Here is a 20040-nt window from a genome sequence, read left to right as displayed (position 1 = left end):
TAAGCTTTTAAAATCAGTTTATTTTGATAAGTGGTTTTCTTAAAAGTAATTTCGGTGAACAATAATTTGTGTTTGACTAGTTAATTTGAAAATTATTTCTGAACAACCAAAAGTGTTTCTAAGTGTATTTTTCTCAAAAATGCATTCGAAAAGAAACTATTTTTTTCTGCTTCTCCAAAATTGTTTATGCATATATTAAAAAATACTTTTTCCTTATAAAAGTGGACCAAATACTTTAACTTAAAAAAAAGATTTTAAAAAATATATTTTTGACTTTGAAGAAGCAGACTATAAAATGAAAAATCCATTCGTCTCGTGCTATCTAAAATCAAGCAGGAGCCAGGAGGGGTATCAAGAATATTTAATTAGGTTGGTCGGACAAATCCGTTTAGCGATAGGGGATGGATTGGGTTTAGCAGTCAGTGATTACGTGCGAAGTGCGCTAATCTAGTTGGATCACTAATATTATTGGCAAGACTCCATTTTTCACACTCCATTTGCTGCAAGCAGCAAATATTACCAACTACAAAAAGGACTGCATGCCCCTTCTCCACCTTCGCTCTTCTGTCCTTCCACAACCCTTTCTCCCTTAGATCTATTCAACTCTCGGTTCTCTTGACCTGTTGTTTGCCTCTGCTTCTTGCAGGTATGATCACTTTCTCGCTTTGTTCCTCTTCATACCCTATTTAGAACCTTATTCTTTTCCTTCTTACTACTATGTTAATCTTTTACCCTTCAACAATTAAGCTTTTTCTGTCTTGAATTATGTGCTTATTTAAATATGTTATCTGCAAATTTGATACCTTTGCTGTTTTGTTACTATATCACCTTCCAAGCCTTCTTCGTCCTTCTTCCCAATAAATATTGCTTTTTCTTGCCATTCAAGAAGTAAGCTTTGGTTCTTGAATTTGGTGCTTCTTTAAACATTGTTCATCTATAAGTATGTACGTCTGTTGTTGGGTTGTACTATTTCCGTTTACAGAGGAAGTTTAGCTCTTCCAAGAAAGATAAAAAATAATGGGAGTTAAAGAAAATTGCTATACTTTTGGTTGATTAACCAAAGAATAGCTAGGAACTGGAAATTGTACGGGAATATGAACATGGGTTTGGCTGTTTAGCTTGAGTAAAAAATTCCTATTTTGGAGGATCTTCGGTCAAGGAAAAAGTTTGATTTTTTCTTTTTTCCTTGCTTGTTTTTCCTTCCCTTCTATTTTTTCACTATCTGATGGAAGAAAAAGATATCTACTAGTGGAGAATAGTTGGAAATAGGTTTTAGTCATGTTAGTAAGTTGATTTTGAACCTATTGCTTTTCTAATAGTATTTTGACCTTACCGTAGATTTATATATTTTTATGCTATTAAAAATATAAACAACAACAACAACAACAACAACCCAGTATAATCCCACTTAGTGGGGTCTGGGGAGGGTAGTATGTACGCAGACCTTACCCCTACCCTAGGGTAGAGAGACTGTTTCCAAATAGACCCCGACATCCTTCCCTCCAAGAACTTCCCACCTTGCTCTTGGGGAGACTCGAACTCACAACCTCTCGGTTGGAAGTGGGGGTTGCTTACCAGCAGAGCAACCCCTCTTGGGGAGATTCGAACTCACAACCTCTTTAATATTATTTATGTATATTTAATTGCTTTTATTTTTATTCAATATGACGATGACATGAGTTGAGCTCAGCTGGAGACATATGGTCAGTGAGGATTCATGTAGCCGACCCCAACTCTTTTGGGACTGAGGGGTGAGATGTAGTTGTTTTTGGTGGTGACATGACTTAACTATACTATGCCTTTCTGTATGTTCACAATTTGATTGACGACAAACCCTTTTACCAGAAACAATTGCAAAATTGAAAAGCTCTTCTTGAAAAAGCAGACTTATTCCTGTAGATATGCCATGGTTGGCTTGAAATCTTAACAGACTTGTGGAGGGTCTTTTCTAAGTGTCCTCTCTTCTTTTGGGGATTTAAGTAGGAAAAACATAGCAATTTGGTGGTTGATGTTTGTTCATAAACATGACCAACCGTTGAAGATAGGTCATATAATAGATCTGGTGAATTTTGTTGCGTCACTTCATGCTTTGTTAGTTTCTCTCTATGTTGTCTTGTTCTTGTCTGTTTAGCAACTTTAGATTTTTGTATTAAGTTGTATGTCTTTTTGTTTTTCTATGTTGACCAGACTTTGCAGGATAACCAGAATTAGCAAATATGAAGTGTGCAGGAAGGATGGGAATCCACTATATGCAGAAATTGAACGCGGCGAATGTTCCAAAAGAATTAGTAGAAAAAGGACAGAATCGTGTTATAGAAGCATCTCTTACACTTATTCGTGAAAGAGCAAAGCTTAAGGTAATGTAGGATGTGGAAGAATGTAATTTTGAGTGGGCAACTATGGTGATATGATATGCATTAGTATTTTTGTATTTGGCTACAGCAAGCTAATTGTGTAAGTACTAGTTGTGAGTAGAACCTTTTGTACAAGGGTTTTGAACTAATGGCCTAACAGCACCCATGCAAAAGCTTTCTTTGGTTTATCTTGGTGGTTCTTAATGGCGTGGGTGTTTGTAGATTCAGCATTGAGTTATTATGTAAAGTAGTTTTACATATGATAATAATCATTAGAAAAAAGTTTTATGTATGACTGGAGATGATATGCATGACAACATTTCGCCAGCAGCAGAGATATTTTTAGGTTTTGTATTGTTTGCCATTTTAAAAGCAGTGTTAACTTTCTGCTTGGTCTGTATCCCTACATCATCACTTAATCTAGTCATACAAATGCAATGGGAAAGTGGAAGGTGTATCCTAATATGATAATGGTCAATTTCCTTATCATGGTTAAGGATAGTATAGAACATAGGGTACCAGGAGAGAAGGAGAGAAAGAAGCTAGCAGCTACTTCTGTTGCATTGTCTTACAAGCTCTCCCTTTAGGGCTTGTTGTTTCTCGTTCGCACTGACCTACAAGTTGGTTCTGCTTTGACGATTGAGTTATTTTTCTGTAAGACCGTTGACGTGAATGAATGACCTTATTCCCTTCCTGATCTTTTTAGTTTATTCTTACAGGGAGAGCTTATTCGTGCTCTCGGAGGTGCTGTGGCCTCAACGTCTCTTCTTGGAGTTCCTTTGGGACATAACTCTTCATTTCTCCAGGGGCCAGCATTTGCTCCTCCTCGTATACGAGAGGCCATTTGGTGTGGCAGCACTAACTCCACGACTGAGGAAGGTAAATCAAGTATCTACCTGTTAAAACGATTATTCTTCACATCATTTACTTCGTGCGAGATGAGTTTCAAAAGACTATAATTTCCTTGGGGAACATCAAATCACAATCCCATATTCAATAAATATTGGGTTAAGCTTTATACTCATTCTATCCAATATCAGATCTAGTTGCAGTTGAGATTTTGATATATATGGTGAAAGACATCCCATCCCCCACCCCCTACCCCCGGGGGGAGGGGGGGGGGTTTTTCTCCTCATGTCATTTTTGAAAATCTATGTGTAGTGACTAAAGAGTGCAATACATATTATTTGCAGAACCATCTGCATTTCCATGTAATTACTATACAGAAGTCTGGAAAGTGAATAATCACTTTCATCATGTTGTGTAAGGAAGAATGCACTACTGTGAAATTGTTTAATTTAATCATGAGAGGGAAGGGGGTGGCGGGGTCGGAAATTGTAAAGAAGATGTAGGTGTTTGAACCCAAAACCTTAGTTCAGCAGTGGTTACACCAGCCAACCTATAGCCTGTTTGGCCAAGCTTATTTTTGGCCAAAAGTGCTTTTTTTTGGCCAAAAGCACTTTTGGCCAAAAATTGAGGTGTTTGCCAAGCTTCTGGAAGGAAAAAAAGTGCTTTTGAGGAGAAGCAGAAGCAATTTTGGAGAAGCAGAAAAAAGTAGCTTCTCTCCAAAAGCACTTTTTTGAGAAGCACTTTTGAGAAAAATACACTTAGAAGCAGTTTTTTAAAGCTTGGCCAAACACTAATTGCTGCTCAGAAGTGCTTTTCAAACTAATTAGCCAAACACAAACTGCTTCTCACCAAAAGTACTTTTGAGAAAAACACTTTTGAAAAAAAGCACTTCTCAAAATAAACTGATTTTTGCAGCTTGGCCAAACGGGCTAGCCCCTTTATCCAAAATTTTATCTTGACGCGAAGTGTAGCTTTCAATTATATTAGTAGATAAGTGGTCAGAATCATTCACTTCGTAAATCTTTTTCTCTGCATTTATTAGTAGCCGTTCTATCTCCAGCTCGAGCTGCTGCGCATGTCTATTTGGTTCATTTGCCAGATACCTCGGTGTTTTGGCCTCCTCTGTTGTCGGTTTTGTTGAAGTGTGTGAACTGGCTCATCGACAGATTTAAACTGTTAAAAATGGATATTTTCTATTTATTTATTTTAGATTGCAGCTCCATCATGGTCGGGCCTAATTTTCATTGTGCCAAGCACGTAAGTATTTTTGTGATGGTCAATAGTGACACTCGAATTCGAGACCCATGTCTGCTGTACCCTGATAAATATTCATCTCATCGAAAACCTTAAGCTGCTAGGTAGAGGTTATGTATTTAGTTCATTGCTGTAGAAATTCCGTTGTCTTGGTGCTAACTTTCATTTTGGATATCTGACGCTTTGCTGCTGTTGCTTGGATGTTCTATGATTAAGAGAAATGTTGCATTGCTGGTTAGCATACTATATTACATTTTTGTAAAGCTTAGTAGCCTAGATTGAGCAATTTTTCGGCTAATGCACTACAATGCCATTAAAACTCGGAAATGATCTTACCTTTTAGTAGAGCAGTTTAATTTCCTTTTATGTGTCAATAGAACATGATACTAAAGGAATAGTGAATCGTAATGAAGTTTCAAAGATTATTGGTTGGACCCAAGAGAGAAAAAGAAAAATAAACAATTGAATCTTAACGAAGAAACTTGATGTTCTAAATCGTTTTAACCATGTGTGGCTTGAAGCTTATGGTCGCTCGTCCGGTTTTGCTCAAAATCTGAAGGGAATCAATCACTATTTCATGTTCCCTTTTCTGCTATGACCCCTTGATCTAGAGTAATTCGGTCTTCCTTGTTCCTCCTATTCATCTCTTGCATCTACTGATCAGCTTTTCAGCAACTGATCAATGTTGTTTGGAAGATTTTCTCTATTTGACGGATCCTTCTGGACAAGTAAAAGTTCAAGTATCACCAGGAAGTCACACCATAAAGTAGCACCAAAAAGTGCTATCTGATTGCTTGAACAGCCAGACACTCAGTCTAATTTGCTGAACCTCTTGAATGTTATTATCGGCAATTTTCACTATACATGTTGACATTCCTTTTAGCTCACCGATATTCGAAATCTGAAATCTAAACAAGTTATTTCTATTATGCAGGAAAAGAATTAAATGATTCACGCATCTTAACCGATGTTGGTGATGTGCCAGTTCAAGAGTTGCGAGATAGTGGCGTTGATGATGATAGGTTGATGAGTATCATAAGTGAATCTGTCAAGCTAGTGATGGAGGAGGTAAACCATCTTTTATGTAAATAACTTCTGAGAAAGTATTTGGTGTCCTTTTTCTGCAAGGGATGGATACTAAAATCATAGGCCTTGCTAGAACGGTGGGAGGGCCGCCGCCCACCCCACCCACCCACCCCGGCGCACCCATTCAAGTTAGAGAATTTACTAAATCCATTTTATAACGTCATATCAAACTTCCGAAACCCCCTCCCACCCAAAACCAGGAAACAAAAAAGATATAATTTAGAGTATTTCTTTTTCTTACATTTGACTCCTACCTGCTCTATTCTAGAATTTTAGCTTTAACTTTATCTTTTCTATGTATATTATTTGAAGTTACCAATGTGAAAAATTAGCTCTCACCTTCATCCATATCTAAGAGAAGTTAAAAAGGGTAAAGGAGAGTTCTCTTCATGACCTCATATGCTGTTCTCATGGATCTTTTATCCATAACATGATTTTTGGAGCTGGAAGGACCTGCTTGAGACAGTTTACTGATGACTATATGGGCATCAAAATATTGTTGCCTTTCTGTACTGCCACAATAGTCCTAGCCAATTTTTTCACCTCAAAGTGAACAACTAAACAGAAAAAGATCTTCCGTTGAATGAAAGAAATCAGCTTTTCCCAGCTGTTATCCAATGAAACATCAAAACTCACTTTTGTTGTATGATTTCCTTACTTCTGAATGGAATGTTAATATACTTTGATGTCGGGATAAACAATTCTCTACAATTATGAACTCTACTCAAAGTAGTTCTTATTAGGCAATGGTTTATATGCTTCGGTTTCTTTTCTTTTTCCCGTACTTAATAATTTGTTAATTCAATTCTCATATTGACTTTTCAGGATCCATTGCGCCCCTTGGTGTTAGGGGGTGATCACTCCATATCCTATCCTGTTGTAAGAGCTGTGTCTGAAAAGCTTGGAGGACCTATTGATATCCTTCACCTTGATGCTCATCCTGATATTTACCATTCCTTTGAAGGAAACAAATATTCACATGCATCAAGCTTTGCACGAATTATGGAGGGTGGTTACGCTCGACGGCTTTTGCAAGTAATCTAAATTTTCCCTATAGACCAACTAAGCATGTATAACTTTGTACTACATTTCTTGCATTCCTATGTAAAACGATCTCTCCTGCGATAGGATAAGCTGTTCAATGATGTACTCTTTGGGTTTACAAGTAGCTTACTCTCGCTAGCATAAACCTTAGAAATTGTTTAACAAAACCCTTGATCTTGTTTGTAGGTGGGAATTAGATCAATTACAAAAGAAGGTCGTGAACAAGGAAAAAGGTTTGGCGTGGAGCAATACGAAATGCGAACTTTTTCCAGAGACCGCCAATTTTTGGAGAATCTGGTCTGTCTTTCTTTACCATCTCTTTCCTTTCCCTTCCACTCTTCTTTCTTCTCCCCAAATTATATACTTGCAAACGTGTTCATCAGTTCAGGAGTTTCAAATGTGCTGAGTCTATTCCAGATGCATACTACTCTCATATTTCTCTCTGATTCTCTGTATATCCTACTATAAGTTATCCCCTTTGGTTTCATATTTTGCGTTATGTTATCAAATGTAAACACTGCCAGACCTCGAATGTCTATACACTGGCATTTCATCATTTATTTGCTACATTGATAATCTCAATTGGTAAATACTTTTGTACTTTTCAGAAACTTGGTGAAGGTGCGAAGGGCGTGTATATTTCTGTGGATATCGACTGTATGGATCCAGCATTTGCTCCCGGAGTATCTCATATAGAACCAGGCGGTCTCTCTTTCCGTGATGTTCTAAACATACTGCATAACCTTCAAGCGGATGTTGTTGGTGCTGATGTTGTTGAGTTCAACCCACAGCGTGATACTGTTGATGGCATGACTGCAATGGTTGCTGCGAAGCTGGTAAGAGAACTTACTGCCAAGATATCCAAGTGATCTGCACAGGTTATTCTAAATTTATGAAGGACGCAATACTGTGCATCCTATATAGACCGCTTGCGTTAGATTTATACTCACTTTTATTGGGAAGTTTAATAGAGGATAAGCACCAAAGAAAGTGTTTATTCACCTTATTGTAGCACTGAAACCGTATTAGAACTTAAAATGGAAGTATCAGGTAGGCCTAGTAGATGCTCAGTTTTCCATTGCAAGATCAAATTAGACAATGAGAATTATTTCATGTTATTGATTGGGATATCTGTAAGCTCACCTCCCAAAATAAGCTTTCTTCGCTGCTCCTACTTATATCTGGTAAGTAATGCAAATCTTGTTGTGTACGGATGTTATTTAATCTTTTGTGGTGTAGAACAAAGCGTTTACCAATGGGGCGAGGCATAGCCCGGAACCATGACTTTTTAGACTGATAATTCTAAAAATAAAAATTGAAATAAAAACAGATTAATTTTTTTTTAAAAAAAATAGAGAAAATGCATTAAACATTATATAATTCAAAAGCAATATACTGTACAAGAATTGATTTTATCGGGGCATAAATTGTATATATGAAGGGGAGCCTTGGCGTAACTGGTAAAGTTGCTTCCATATGACCAGGAGGTCACAGATTCGAGTCGTGGAAATAGCCTCTTGCAGAAATGCAAGGTAAGGCCGTGTACAACAGACCCTTGTGGTCCGGCCCTTCCCTGGACCCCACGCATAGCGGGAGTTTACTGCAGCGGGTTGCCCTTTTTATAAAATTTTATATACATCCTAATATTTTAAGCCACCCAGTTTAATAATTTTAGGAGAAAATTATTTTTAGATGTAAAGAAACTTCAAACACAATGTTTGGGGGCTACAGGTCCAAATAATTTAAGATGTAAAGTGTGCACGAGGCAGATAGAGGCTGCATTGCTCCTAGGGAGTCCCAGTTTTCCTTCTTTAAAACATTTTCTTTTGTGGAGATTTGTTTAACTGGTTGACACAGTAATATGTGTTATAGCTTAGTCTGAATATTGTCCAAATCTGCATGCTCTTCAGTTTACTCTGTAACCACAAGCAAACATTTATGAAGGAAAACTGCAGTCCCTAAAATAGCTTTTTGAAAGTCATTAACGTGACATAGGTATGACAATGATACAAAACTATTGCTAAAGACCTGCAACTGGAAGTCAGTAGAATGAGTGCCTGTTCTAATGTTCAAAAGATTTTAAGCCTTGTTACCGTGAGTTGAGAGTGGACTCTACCGAAACATGAAAACATGACTGTTCTATCATTAACATGATCCTATATATGAAGCATTACAACAAAACCAAGATTGCAAGGAGGTTTTTGTCAATACCAAGATTGTCACAAAACACAACACATTCAGTATCTAATTAAGCATGCTTTCTTTTGGTTTCTATTTAATTTTCTTCTTTCCTCTTGAGTAAGGCTCCACAATGCTCTACTTCATTTTGTGTTTCTTCCTAAACAATAGAACAATTGTTGTGGAGTTGTTACAATTTTGATTAGTTCAAGCTGTAGCTTCCATCTCTTGTCCTATCTCTCTTTTTTCTAGTGCTATAGACTTATACCTTTTAGCGCACACAACAAATAGTACAAGATCTAGTGCAGTCAAAGCAGCTGAAAGGAAGAAAAACCTATCCAAGTGCCCGTTGTTTAAATTCGCAGGTATCCAACCTGGCTTTCCATGCCTTGTTGTGATCTTCATCACCACACTTAATATAATGCTGCACAAGTAGCTACCTAGTGCTGAGGAAGACATGGACAACCCAAGCCCCATGCTCTTCAGATTATCGGGAATTTGTGATGCAAAAAATTCCCACTGAGCAACATAGATGAATGCTTCCCCTACTCCGACAAGCACATATTGTGGAGTTTGCCAGAAAATACTCAAGGAACTTGTCTCTTCCCCTCCTTCATTAGCAAACCTTAGTCTGTGTTGCTCAACCAAACCTGCAATCACCATAGCTACTGTTGAAATGACAAGTCCAATCCCTATCCTTTGAAGCTCACTCGGGAGCTTTGGCTTACTTTTGGTTAGTTTCACATACAGAGGAATTATGATCTTCTCATAGCAAATGATGAAGGTGGATGTGCTTATGATGTCAAATGATGTCATGCTTGCTGGTGGAATGTGAAACCCCGAGATCATTGTGCTTGTGTTCATTGCAGATCCTTGCTCGACGAAGAGAGAAAGCACTTGCACAAAGACAATGGATGCCAATATTGTGCAAAACCATATTGGAAGTAGTCTTAGCACACATTTCACTTCTTCAACTTGTGTCACAGTACATAGCCTCCATTGGTTATGAGTTTCACTTTTATCAGGTAATATAAGCATGTCTGATGGGGTTACAACTGCAGCTCGATCAAGAAACCTATTCGTACAAGTTAAAGGAACGTGTCATATGTTCGAGTTGATGAAATTAATCAGCATTATAAGATCCTAAAACAGGGCAAGCTAAGCTTACTTGAAGTCATCTGTATGAGAGATTCTTCTGGTGCTGTCTTTTTCATTTCTGCTTCGTGCTTCATACAACCCCTCTCCATGTGAAGGAACAGTAAGCTTTATTTTCCTAATAGAAGCGATGATTACCTGAGAGAACCTGGAGATGGGGTTGCAACAAGGTCTAATATGGCGGTACCTAGGGGCGCCACTAATGATTGAGAGCAAAGCAACAAAGCCACAAGCTGTAGATATCCAAAAGGCAAGTACCCATCTTCCCATGTCTTCCATATAAACCAGAAGTGTCTCTGCAACCAATGATCCAAGATTTAGAGCAACATAGAAGTAGCTAAAGAATTTCGTCTTGGAACGACTTTCTTCTGGATCCTCTTCATCAAATTGATCAGCTCCAAGTGTGGCAAGTGCTGGTTCTATAGAGCCACTCCCAAGAGCTAGTAAGTATATCGATAAATAGAACATGGCAACCTCGACTTGTGATTGTGGTTTACAAAGCTCTCCCAACTTGCCACAACCTTCAGGTTCAAGCATAAATGCTTGAGTTAACAGAGACAATACCACCAAACCCTGCAAAGAGCAAATTGGGATCGGCTATATGAATCCTCACGATTTAGAAACGTCAATTATCTTGAAAATAGATTGTGGGGCCTAAGGGGGTGTGCCGAAAAAAATATAACTTACAACATTCATAACAGCTAGAAAAACAATGCAAGTGAGGTATCTTCCAAAGTAGGAATCACTTAGAAAAGCTCCAAGCAAAGAGAAAATATAAAGAGTTCCCATCCATTTGCTGAACATGTTTGCTGCTTCAGCATTTGACTGCCTTAAGACAGTCTTTGAGAAAAGAACCATGTTCACTTCCACTCCAGTAAATGCAACTGCAGCCAATCCTTCACTGACTGCATCAAGCAAAGAACACAACGCTACCATATTATCATAAAGAAGTTTAATTCAGATATTTTCAGCTTAATTATATATTAAGCACTTTGTAAATGTATGTTATAAACTTGGAAAATATGAGTTCTTCCTGTTTTTTCTACTTCTTAGTTCTCTTTGTATATTTTGGCATCGTCAAACCAACTCCTCATTTTCTTTCTTCTTGTAGATGTATGTTTTCAACGCAAGGGTGAATCGCTTTCTCTGCCCTTCTCTAAAGAGTTTAAGTTTTATGCACTGATAATATGTAATATTTTTATACATCAGATTAAGTTTAATGAATGGAATAACATGTGATTGTTTACGACAAATATGATATGATAACTTGATAAATAAAGTAAATAACCTGGTATAACATGTTAAATTACACTACTGATATTGTAAAAATTCTTTGTATTTTCTGTGTATATAACTTAAGCCTTTCTAGAACAATGGCCATGCATGCTGTTCGATCTTTTCTTGAATGGAACAGATTTTTATTTTAATCTCAACTGTCTTAAAGTTTCTTTCCCTATTTTTATGGTTAAACCACTCTCTTCAAATGGCTTGATCTAATTAGTCGTTAATTACTTTATCTCTTCTTTTTATATATACAAAAATATGACTTTTATTCTTTGTGTCCTGAGTATTGAAATTATCATAATCATAAGTGGTTAAATGGAAAATGTTGTGGCAGGGGGGAACTATGGTAGTAAGAGTATAATTAGTAGACCTAATAAAAGAGCTCCAGTTTTCCATCCACCAGTTTTTGCCTTGATTGCTGGTTTCCCATGCCTGTCTGTTGATCCATCTTTTGTACAACAATCCAAAAGTCTCTTTTTCCCTTCCTGTTGGCCATACATAAAAAGATATCACATTTCAAATATTATATCCTTTCATGAAATATCATGAGGTTTCATATTATATAGTAATATATAGCATGCTTCCTTTTTTTCTCTCCCACCCCACTTAAAAAAAAAAAAACGAAGACAAACAAAATGTTGTATAAGATTTTCTTTTGGTACTTCGATTAACTTTGACTTACCTATAATAATTGTTTTGATAAGAATAAATTAGAATATCGTGTGGGACCATATAGAGGGGATAATTCAGCTTTCTCATTGGTTCAAATTCTAGTAAAAAGTTTTTGAAAAGTTGAGTCAAAAAGAGGAGTAACTTTTTTAGGATTATGTCAGATTTGGATGTAGACACAATAAATCTGAGGTGATCATGAAATCCAAATAAAAGTTGACAAAGTACATAATGCAAAGGTGGCTATTAGCATTTAGTTTCTTTTTCCAAAAGAAAATTTAGTTATGAGCGGAATCAAAATGCAAATCTTTACTCTAGATTATATGTCTTTTTCTGTTTCAACAAATAGTTTGTGTTCAAAATGGATAATCAATTTGACTGAGAAAAATGCTAATCTGGTATTAAATTCAGCTGGCTATCTAAGCTCACATTTCTTGGAAGTGTACCTAGAACCTTGGACATAGAGGTGCAAGGTCCATTTTCCACCAAATCATACTCTTTCCCTACCCACAACCTCCTATGTTAAAAAAAAAAAAAAATACTCCCTCCGGTCCACAATAAGTGACCAATATGTCTTGGACACACCCATTAAGGAAATAATACTAAATTCTAGTTAGTGTGACTAAATTACCCTTAATTAAATGTTGCAACGTAGTTAATGTGAGGAGTAAAAGACTTTTTAGGGATATGTACATAAGGGTAATTTTGAAAAAATAAATTGAATTTTTTCTTGGTTATATAAATGTACACTTATCTTAGACCAAAATAAAAAGATAAATTAGTCACTTATTATGGACCGGAGCGAGTATAGTATAATTTATATTTTGTTGATCGAAACAAAAAATGGAAAGAATGATAAAATGCCATTACCTATAAATAACAAAAAGTATTTAAGGTGATTTACGTCCTAAATAATTGGGAGGACCAGAATTTTATGGATTTGAGATTGAAGATAAGGACTACCGAGAAAATAGCAAATAAAACAAAATAATTAGTAGTTGTTAATTAGAAGCTAACAAAGCGAACATAATACCACACAAAGCGTATGCATGATGAAAAGATTAGGTGAAATTGCCATTCGGTGTGTTCTCCAGCAAAAAACTACTGTACAACTCTATTTGTATCTATTAAGTAGCTGTAAAAATCAGTACTTTTAAAAAATATTTGTAGTTCAGACTTTCTTTTATTTAAAAAGTGAAAGAGAAACAATGAACTTATAATCAATGTGATCACTTGAGAGATTGAGTAAAAACTAAAAGTAGGTGGAATCCATTATTACCTTTTTGAAGGTTTTCATTTGCATGATGCACGAGAAGAAAGCATGCATTAATACAAATGGCGAGTTTTTGTTTAAGGAAAAGTTAAAGTCACTTTTTAGTGAAGTTAAGCATGCTTTTAATTTTCTTTTCTTCGTTTATTTGATTAATTAGGCAGCTTAGATACATATATAAATTAATTAATGGCTGTATCCTTTTTGGTCAGATAAACAAGTGACAATACAATGATGGACGATGATTACCATTTTTCATGTTAAACAATCAGATATTATAATTATCACACAAAGCATTAATTCAGCTCCCAGCTGGCTCTATCATAGCCAAACCTTTCGGCTGTTTTCTTTGTTCTGTTCTTTTTTTCATATCAAATCAACTACAACGGTGTATATACAGAAATCTTATGTTTGTTAAATGATGATTCATAATTTAGACGGTGGGAATTTTGAGCCGAAAGAATGAATTCTGAAATGTATATCTAACTCGTTCTATACGTGTGTACTTTTTCGGACAGATGATACACATAGAGTTGGATCTCAAATGCTGTTTGCTAAAGAACCAGAATAGGACAAGAAAAGCCAAAGGAATCCTATACAACAAAGTCCAAAAATACAAACAAGACCATATATATATAGCTAAACAATCAAATAATTAACCAAAAATGATGTGAAAATGTACCTCGGATTCATTCATGGAAACTGAGGATTCATCTCTGACAGCAGACTGCTGTTTTGGGTCCATGGCTCCAAGAAGGAAAATAAAAGAAGGAAGGCAGAATGTAATGAAGAGAAAATGAGCACTAAAACCAGCAATTTATAGTGAAAATGCAGAGTCTTTATTATGTGGGTTTTGAGGGTAAGAGTTAGGGGAATATATATTTTCTCTTACGTGGGAACCATGCAATGACTATGTATGTGTCTATTTCAGTAAAAGTGCAAAAACCTGCGAGTAAACATGAAAGTCTGGGAATTTGAAGTGAGGTTTTTATAGGCAAAATAAATGACATAGAATTGACATTAGAAAAGTGAAAGCAGCCTATGGCCGACAAGTTTGGAATATAGCTAACACAAAACAGTCAAAATGAATTGAAGTAAATTTCTTGGGTCAGCAAATCCCTTCTAAGGAGCCTTTTTGTAGATTGTTTTTGGTCCCTACACATCTTTCATCATTTATTACATCAGTTTTAGATATATATGTATTGATCATCTTTTTCCAAAACTAGGGATGGCAATGGAGCGGACGGGTCTTGTTTGATGCGGGGCGGCCGGGTGGGGGTTACTCTTATACGGTGCGGGTTTAATGCGGGGGCAGCTTTGAATTTTATCTTTTCTAAAATAAAGCAATCATTTCAACTACAGTTTCACATTCTTTTTTTACTAGCACGAATGCTATTTTGATTATAATTAATAAATTTGCATAAGTCTCAACAAAATGATATTACTTAAATCAAGATATCGTATTAATAATAGGAAATGATAGTAACCCATTTATTTTGGAAGATCGGCGTAATACTCTCTCAGTTTTATGTTTATGTGATTCTATTAAACTCTCCATTTTATAAAATAATAAAATGTCAAACTAGTTTGTTTTAGAAAAAAAATTAAAGAAAAAAGAAAAAAAACTTAAGTGGGGCGGGGCAGGTCCAGGCGGGGACGGGTTGAAATTTTTGTCGCTTTTGCCAAACCCGCCCCGCATCCCTGTCCAAAACAAAACAGTACTTAAGATTTCCTAAATTCAAGAAATATTTCATTTGTTTTACCGCAACAATATTGTCAGTATTAAGAAATGAGAGCAAAATAGAACAATATAGTAATAGAGACAAGATGTATAGGAGGAAAATGTAGAAGTTATCTTATTCAAGTGTGTTTCTTGTGTATTCTTCCATAGACAAAGAATGTCCTATTTATACTATACAAGATACAACCAAAACTCACTAGATACATCCTAGGAATTAATAGGTGCATCGATCCAAGTAGTACATTGTATAGAATATATGGATGGATTAAATGAACATCCATATACATTCACTTTATTTATAAAACTCCCCCTTGGATGTTCATTTGAAAGGTAATGTGCCTCGTTAAAACCTTACTAGAAAAAAACCCAGAGGAAAAAAGCCCAGTGAAGGAAAAAGAGTACACACATCTTGTAATACGCATTGTGTGCTGCCTCATTAAAAATCTTACCAGGAAAACTCACTTGGGACAAAACCTTGGTTAAGGGAAAAAGAGTACAACGCGTATTATACTCCCCCTGATGAAAGCTTTATTTGATATCTCGGAGACAACGCATTCCAATCTTATGTCTCAGCTTCTCAAATGTTGATGTTGGCAATACCTTAGTGAATAATTCTGATTGTCACTTGAACGGATTTGTTGAACATCTATCTCACCATTTTACTGAAGATCGTGTGTGAAAAAGAACTTTGGTGAAATGTGCTTTGTCCTGTCTCCTTTGATATATCCTCCTTTAAGTTGAGCTATGCAAGCAGCAGTGTCTTCATACAATATCGTTGGAATCTTCATTTTTAAAGAAAGACCACACAATTGTTGAATATGTTGAGTCACTGATCTCAACCATACATATTCTCGACTAGCTTCATGAATAGCTATTATCTCTGCATAATTGGAAGATGTAGAAGCTAAAGTTTATTTTGTTGAACACCATGAAATAGTTGTACCCCCACAAGTAAATAGATAGCCTGTTTGAGATCGGGCTTTATATGGGTCAGACAAATAACCTACATCTGCATAACCAATCAACTGTGAATCAGATTCATAAGAATAAAATAAGCTCATATCAATAGTACCTCTAAGGTATCTAAAAATATGCTTAACACCATTCCAGTGTCTTGTTGTTGGAAAGGAACTAAATCTTGCTAATAAACTGTAACGACCCAAAAATGTCATCTTTAATTTAAATATTTATTTCTGTGTTTAATGAAAATGTCGAGAACTTACCTGATATGAGTTTAGTATCACCTGAATAGTTAATGTGAATGTCGTTCCTTTTCTAGTAATATATTACTTATGAGGCTAATGTTGGTGTTATTTTCATGATGGGTTACGTAGATTGGATTATGTATATGTTGTTAGGATTGGTTTCTCGGATTCTCTGAAAGGTGGATAGGCCCAGTTATAAAGGAAACTCCGGCGAAATTTTTGGAAATTTTGGGAGTTAGTAAAAATTCGAGAAAATTGAAATATGCGAAAGAAGAGGTAAGTATGTTATGCGTTTGGGGGCGGACTCTACTTCTCATCCGACGACCTATTAACATGATAGATACCAATTGGATATGATACCAAGTGTACGAAACATACTATAAGTGATATGAGGTCTAAGGAAGGTTCTAAGTCTAAGCCAAGTTGGAAAATTACATAATAGACTAAAGTTGCAAATGAGTACGCGCAAGACCTCACTTTGGATGAGCATATCTATATAGATATAACGATTTGTGTGATGATCAACCTATCAAATTAAAACTCTTTGAGTCTAGTTTCTACAGCATCAAACTGTTCGTCATTTGGAGGTGTATACAAAAAGTTATGACTATTTTACCGGACCTGTATCATAAGCGCGCCCAGGCGCGCGGGCACGCCGCGACCATGCCGATTTAAAAGTTTTCCGCCTGTGAGCGCGGCGGGAGCACGGCAAAGCATGTAAAATCCCTATAATACCAAGTGTTCTATATCCGGATGTGATTATATTTCATGAATTTATATCAATATTCATCGTTTATTTCGGATTTGGATGAAAGAAATTGTGGTTTTTGTAAAACTTTCCAAAAATGAAAATTTAGGATTTGAAGGTCCATTTGACATCGGAATTCGATAATTTTTGTATAGTTGAACTCGTCGTATTTTATGAGTTTCATCGGCTTCCGAGACGTGGGCCCCACAGATAATTTTTGAGCTAAATTTCGGATTTTAATCCGGAAATTTGTAAATTCATATAGAATTAGTTCCTACCATTCGTGTTGAGTATTTTGAATTGTTTATGACTAGATTTGAGAATTTCGGGCACGAATTCGCGAGACAAAGGCTTGTTGGAATTTTGAATTGGTTGCAAAGCGAGGTAAGTGTTTGGTCTAACCTTAGCTTGAGGGATTAAGAGTCGAGTTCTATTTGCTATGTGGTATTTGTCGAGTATGATGTATATGCATGCTGACGAGTATCTATATGTTGGTGTCAAGCATGCCCGTGAGTCTTATATTGTGATTATTATGACTTCGTTGTATTGTTCATGCTTTGATGATGATTTCTATTGTTGGGCAAAGTTTGTGGAAGTAATTGAGACATTTGAACATTGAGGAGCGTTGGCTCAAGTTGTACAATGAAATGAGAAAGTATAAGTTGTAATTTAATCTTTTAGAGCATTGGCTCAAGTTGTGAAGTAAAAGTGAGAAAGAGAAGAGAATCATTATATCATCTCCCTTGCCTGGATATTGTTGCTTTTGATGTTATCTCCCTTGCCGGAATGTTGATGTTTCTTTTGATGTTGTTCCCTTGCCGGGACTTGATTGTTGAACTATTGTTCCCTTGCCGGGATTCTTATTGTAATTTTATTTATTCCCTTGCCTATTATTTGTGATTGTTGTTTGGGTGAAGAAGAATGTTAAAGCACGAAGGGTGATGTTGTGTATTATTTTAGTGAGAGAGTGTTAAAACACGAAGGGTGATGCCGTGTATGATTTGTGAGGAAAGAGTGTAAAACACGAAGGGTGATTCCGTGCTGCACGATGTATCATTCTGTGCCGATTATATTGATTATATGGTGAGGACGAGAGTAAAAGCACGAAGGGTGATGTCGTGCACATTTTCATTATTTGATTGATTTGGTGAGGAAGAGAGTAAAAGCACGAAGGGTGATGCCGTGCACTTATTGATTCCTAATTCTTTATTGATGTCTGAGATATGTTGTTTCTTTCAATTACTTGTTGTCTTTCTATTCTAAGTTGTTAGTTCCCCCGCAGCATGTTACCCCTCCCATACTTGACTGTATATTACTGTTCTTCTTTTTCCGATGTATATAGTTAAATTGCACAGGTTTATTTGGTAGTCTGATCCTAGCCTCGTCACTACTTCGCCGAGGTTAAGCTAGGCACTTACCAGCACATGGGGTCAGTTGTGCTGATACTACAATGTGCACTGTGTGCAGATCCCGAAGCAGCAGCTTTTGGACCGTAAATTGGGTGGCTGCCTTCAGTCCATGCGGAGATCCAAGGTAGTCTTGCAGGCGTCCGCAGGCCCTGGCGTCTCCCTCTATCCCTTTACTCATGTTTCATTTGTTCAGTTCAGAAATAGTGTATCTTTTATCTTTCAGACTTTGTATGTAGTATTCTTAGATCGTCTGTGAAACTGTGACACAGTTCTGGGTGGTCGAGGCTCAAACAGTTGTACTGCATTTCTTCCGCTTATTGAAATTTTCGTTTTCTACACATTATTGCTTTATAATTGTTAAGGAATATAATTTGGTAAAAATGTAATTTGCTCAAACAGTCGGCTTGCCTAGCTCACATTAGTAGGCGTTATTACGACTCCCGAGGGTGGAAAATTCGGGTCGTGACATAAACTTACTACAAAAGTTATATCTGGTCGAGTATTATTTACAAGATACATTAGTGCCCCAATTACACTAAGATATGGAGTTTCATCACCAAGAAGTTCTCCATTATTTTCATGAGGTCAGAATAGATCTTTATTTATATTAAGTGATCTCAAAACCATCGGGGTACTCAATGGATGTGCGTTATCCATATAAAAATGCTTTAGGATCTTTTTGGTATAAGTTGATTGATGGACAAAAATTCCATCTTTCATATGATCAATTTGTAGACCAAGACAAAATTTTGTCTTTCCAAGATCTTTCATTTCAAACTCTTTCTTCAAACAGTCTACTGCTTTTGGAAGTTCCCCAGGAGTTCCAATAATATTTAGATCATCAACATACACAACGATTATAACAAATTCAGATTCAGACCTTCTTATAAATACACAAAGACAAATTGGATCATTCTTTTACCCTTCTTTCAGCAAATATTCACTCAGGCGATTATACCACATTCGCCCTGATTGTTTCAGTCTATACAAGGATTTTTGAAGCTTTATTGAACAATTTTTCCGAAAACTTTTATTAGATTCAGGAACTTTGAGCCCTTCAAGAATTTTCATATAAATTTCGTTGTCTAATGTGCCATACAAATAGGTTGTGACAACATCCATTAGATGTATATCAAGTTTTTCATGGACTGCCAAATTTATAAGATACCTGAAAGTGATTGTATCCACCACAGGAGAATATGTCTTCATATAATCAATGCCAGGTCTTTGCAAAAATCCTTGTGCCACAAGTCGTGCTTTATATCTAACGACTTCATTTTTATCATTTCGTTTTCGCACCAAAACCCATTTGTATCCCACTTGCTTTATTCCTTCAGGTGTTCGGACTATACGTCCGAGTACTTCATGTTTTTCAAGTGACGTTAATTCTGCTTGGATAGCGTCTTTTCATTTTTGCCAATCATTTCTCTGTCAACATTCATCGACAGATCTTGGTTCAATATCCTCATCTTGTTGTATTATTTCTGTCACACCTCCTTTTTACGCACCCGCGGGGGCGCAGAGAGGTTTTTCCAATTAAAGGACAATCGAAACGGGATTCGTTTATTTATTTCAGAGTCGCCACTTGGGAGATTTAGGGTGTCCCAAGTCACCAATTTTAATCCCGAACCGAGGAAATGAATGACTCTATATTACAGTCTGCGTACCAGAAATCTAGATAAGGAATTCTGTTAACCCGGGAGAAGGTGTTAGGCATTCCCGAGTTCCGTGGTTCTAGCACGGTCGCTCAACTGTTATATTCGGCTTGATTATCTGATTTTATACAAGTATGAA

General features: G+C 36.4%; 2 protein-coding genes across 2 annotated transcripts; one reads left to right on the top strand and one right to left on the bottom strand.

Annotated features, from left to right (window-relative positions):
• The first annotated feature begins 320 nt into the window (after positions 1-320).
• Positions 321-7811, top strand: LOC104219302 (arginase 1, mitochondrial). The gene is made up of 7 exons (XM_070170876.1): positions 321-646; positions 2188-2357; positions 3074-3233; positions 5392-5525; positions 6369-6578; positions 6774-6884; positions 7196-7811. The coding sequence occupies exons 2-7, from the start codon at positions 2217-2219 to the stop codon at positions 7454-7456; spliced, it is 1017 nt and encodes a 338-aa protein (XP_070026977.1). The 5' UTR covers positions 321-646; positions 2188-2216; the 3' UTR covers positions 7457-7811.
• Positions 7812-8757: 946 nt separating this feature from the next.
• On the bottom strand, positions 8758-14164 carry LOC104239272 (protein NRT1/ PTR FAMILY 7.2-like). The gene is made up of 5 exons (XM_009793871.2): positions 13826-14164; positions 11575-11689; positions 10608-10825; positions 9934-10493; positions 8758-9840 (listed from the first exon to the last, which is right to left on the bottom strand). Exons 1-5 carry the CDS (start codon positions 13886-13888, stop codon positions 8973-8975), a joined length of 1824 nt encoding a protein of 607 aa, XP_009792173.1. The 5' UTR covers positions 13889-14164; the 3' UTR covers positions 8758-8972.
• Positions 14165-20040: the final 5876 nt, after the last annotated feature.

This window comes from Nicotiana sylvestris, chromosome 1, assembly GCF_000393655.2.
Source record: "Nicotiana sylvestris chromosome 1, ASM39365v2, whole genome shotgun sequence".
Classification (NCBI taxonomy): Eukaryota; Viridiplantae; Streptophyta; class Magnoliopsida; order Solanales; family Solanaceae; genus Nicotiana; species Nicotiana sylvestris.
The sequence above is the reverse complement of the archived record's forward strand: the minus strand, read 5'-3'. Positions and strand labels throughout refer to the sequence as shown.

Coding starts and splice junctions, on each gene's coding strand:
- LOC104239272 (XM_009793871.2), bottom strand. CDS start 13,888: ATGGACCCAAAACAGCAGTCTGCTGTCAGAGATGAATCCTCAGTTTCC. Junction 10,826..11,574: donor AACTGGAGCTCTTTTATTAG/GTCTACTAATTA, acceptor TGCTTGATGCAG/TCAGTGAAGGATTGGCTGCA. Junction 9,841..9,933: donor TCTCATACAGATGACTTCAA/GTAAGCTTAGCT, acceptor TTGTACGAATAG/GTTTCTTGATCGAGCTGCAG.
- LOC104219302 (XM_070170876.1), top strand. CDS start 2,217: ATGAAGTGTGCAGGAAGGATGGGAATCCACTATATGCAGAAATTGAAC. Junction 2,358..3,073: donor GTGAAAGAGCAAAGCTTAAG/GTAATGTAGGAT, acceptor TTATTCTTACAG/GGAGAGCTTATTCGTGCTCT. Junction 3,234..5,391: donor TAACTCCACGACTGAGGAAG/GTAAATCAAGTA, acceptor TCTATTATGCAG/GAAAAGAATTAAATGATTCA.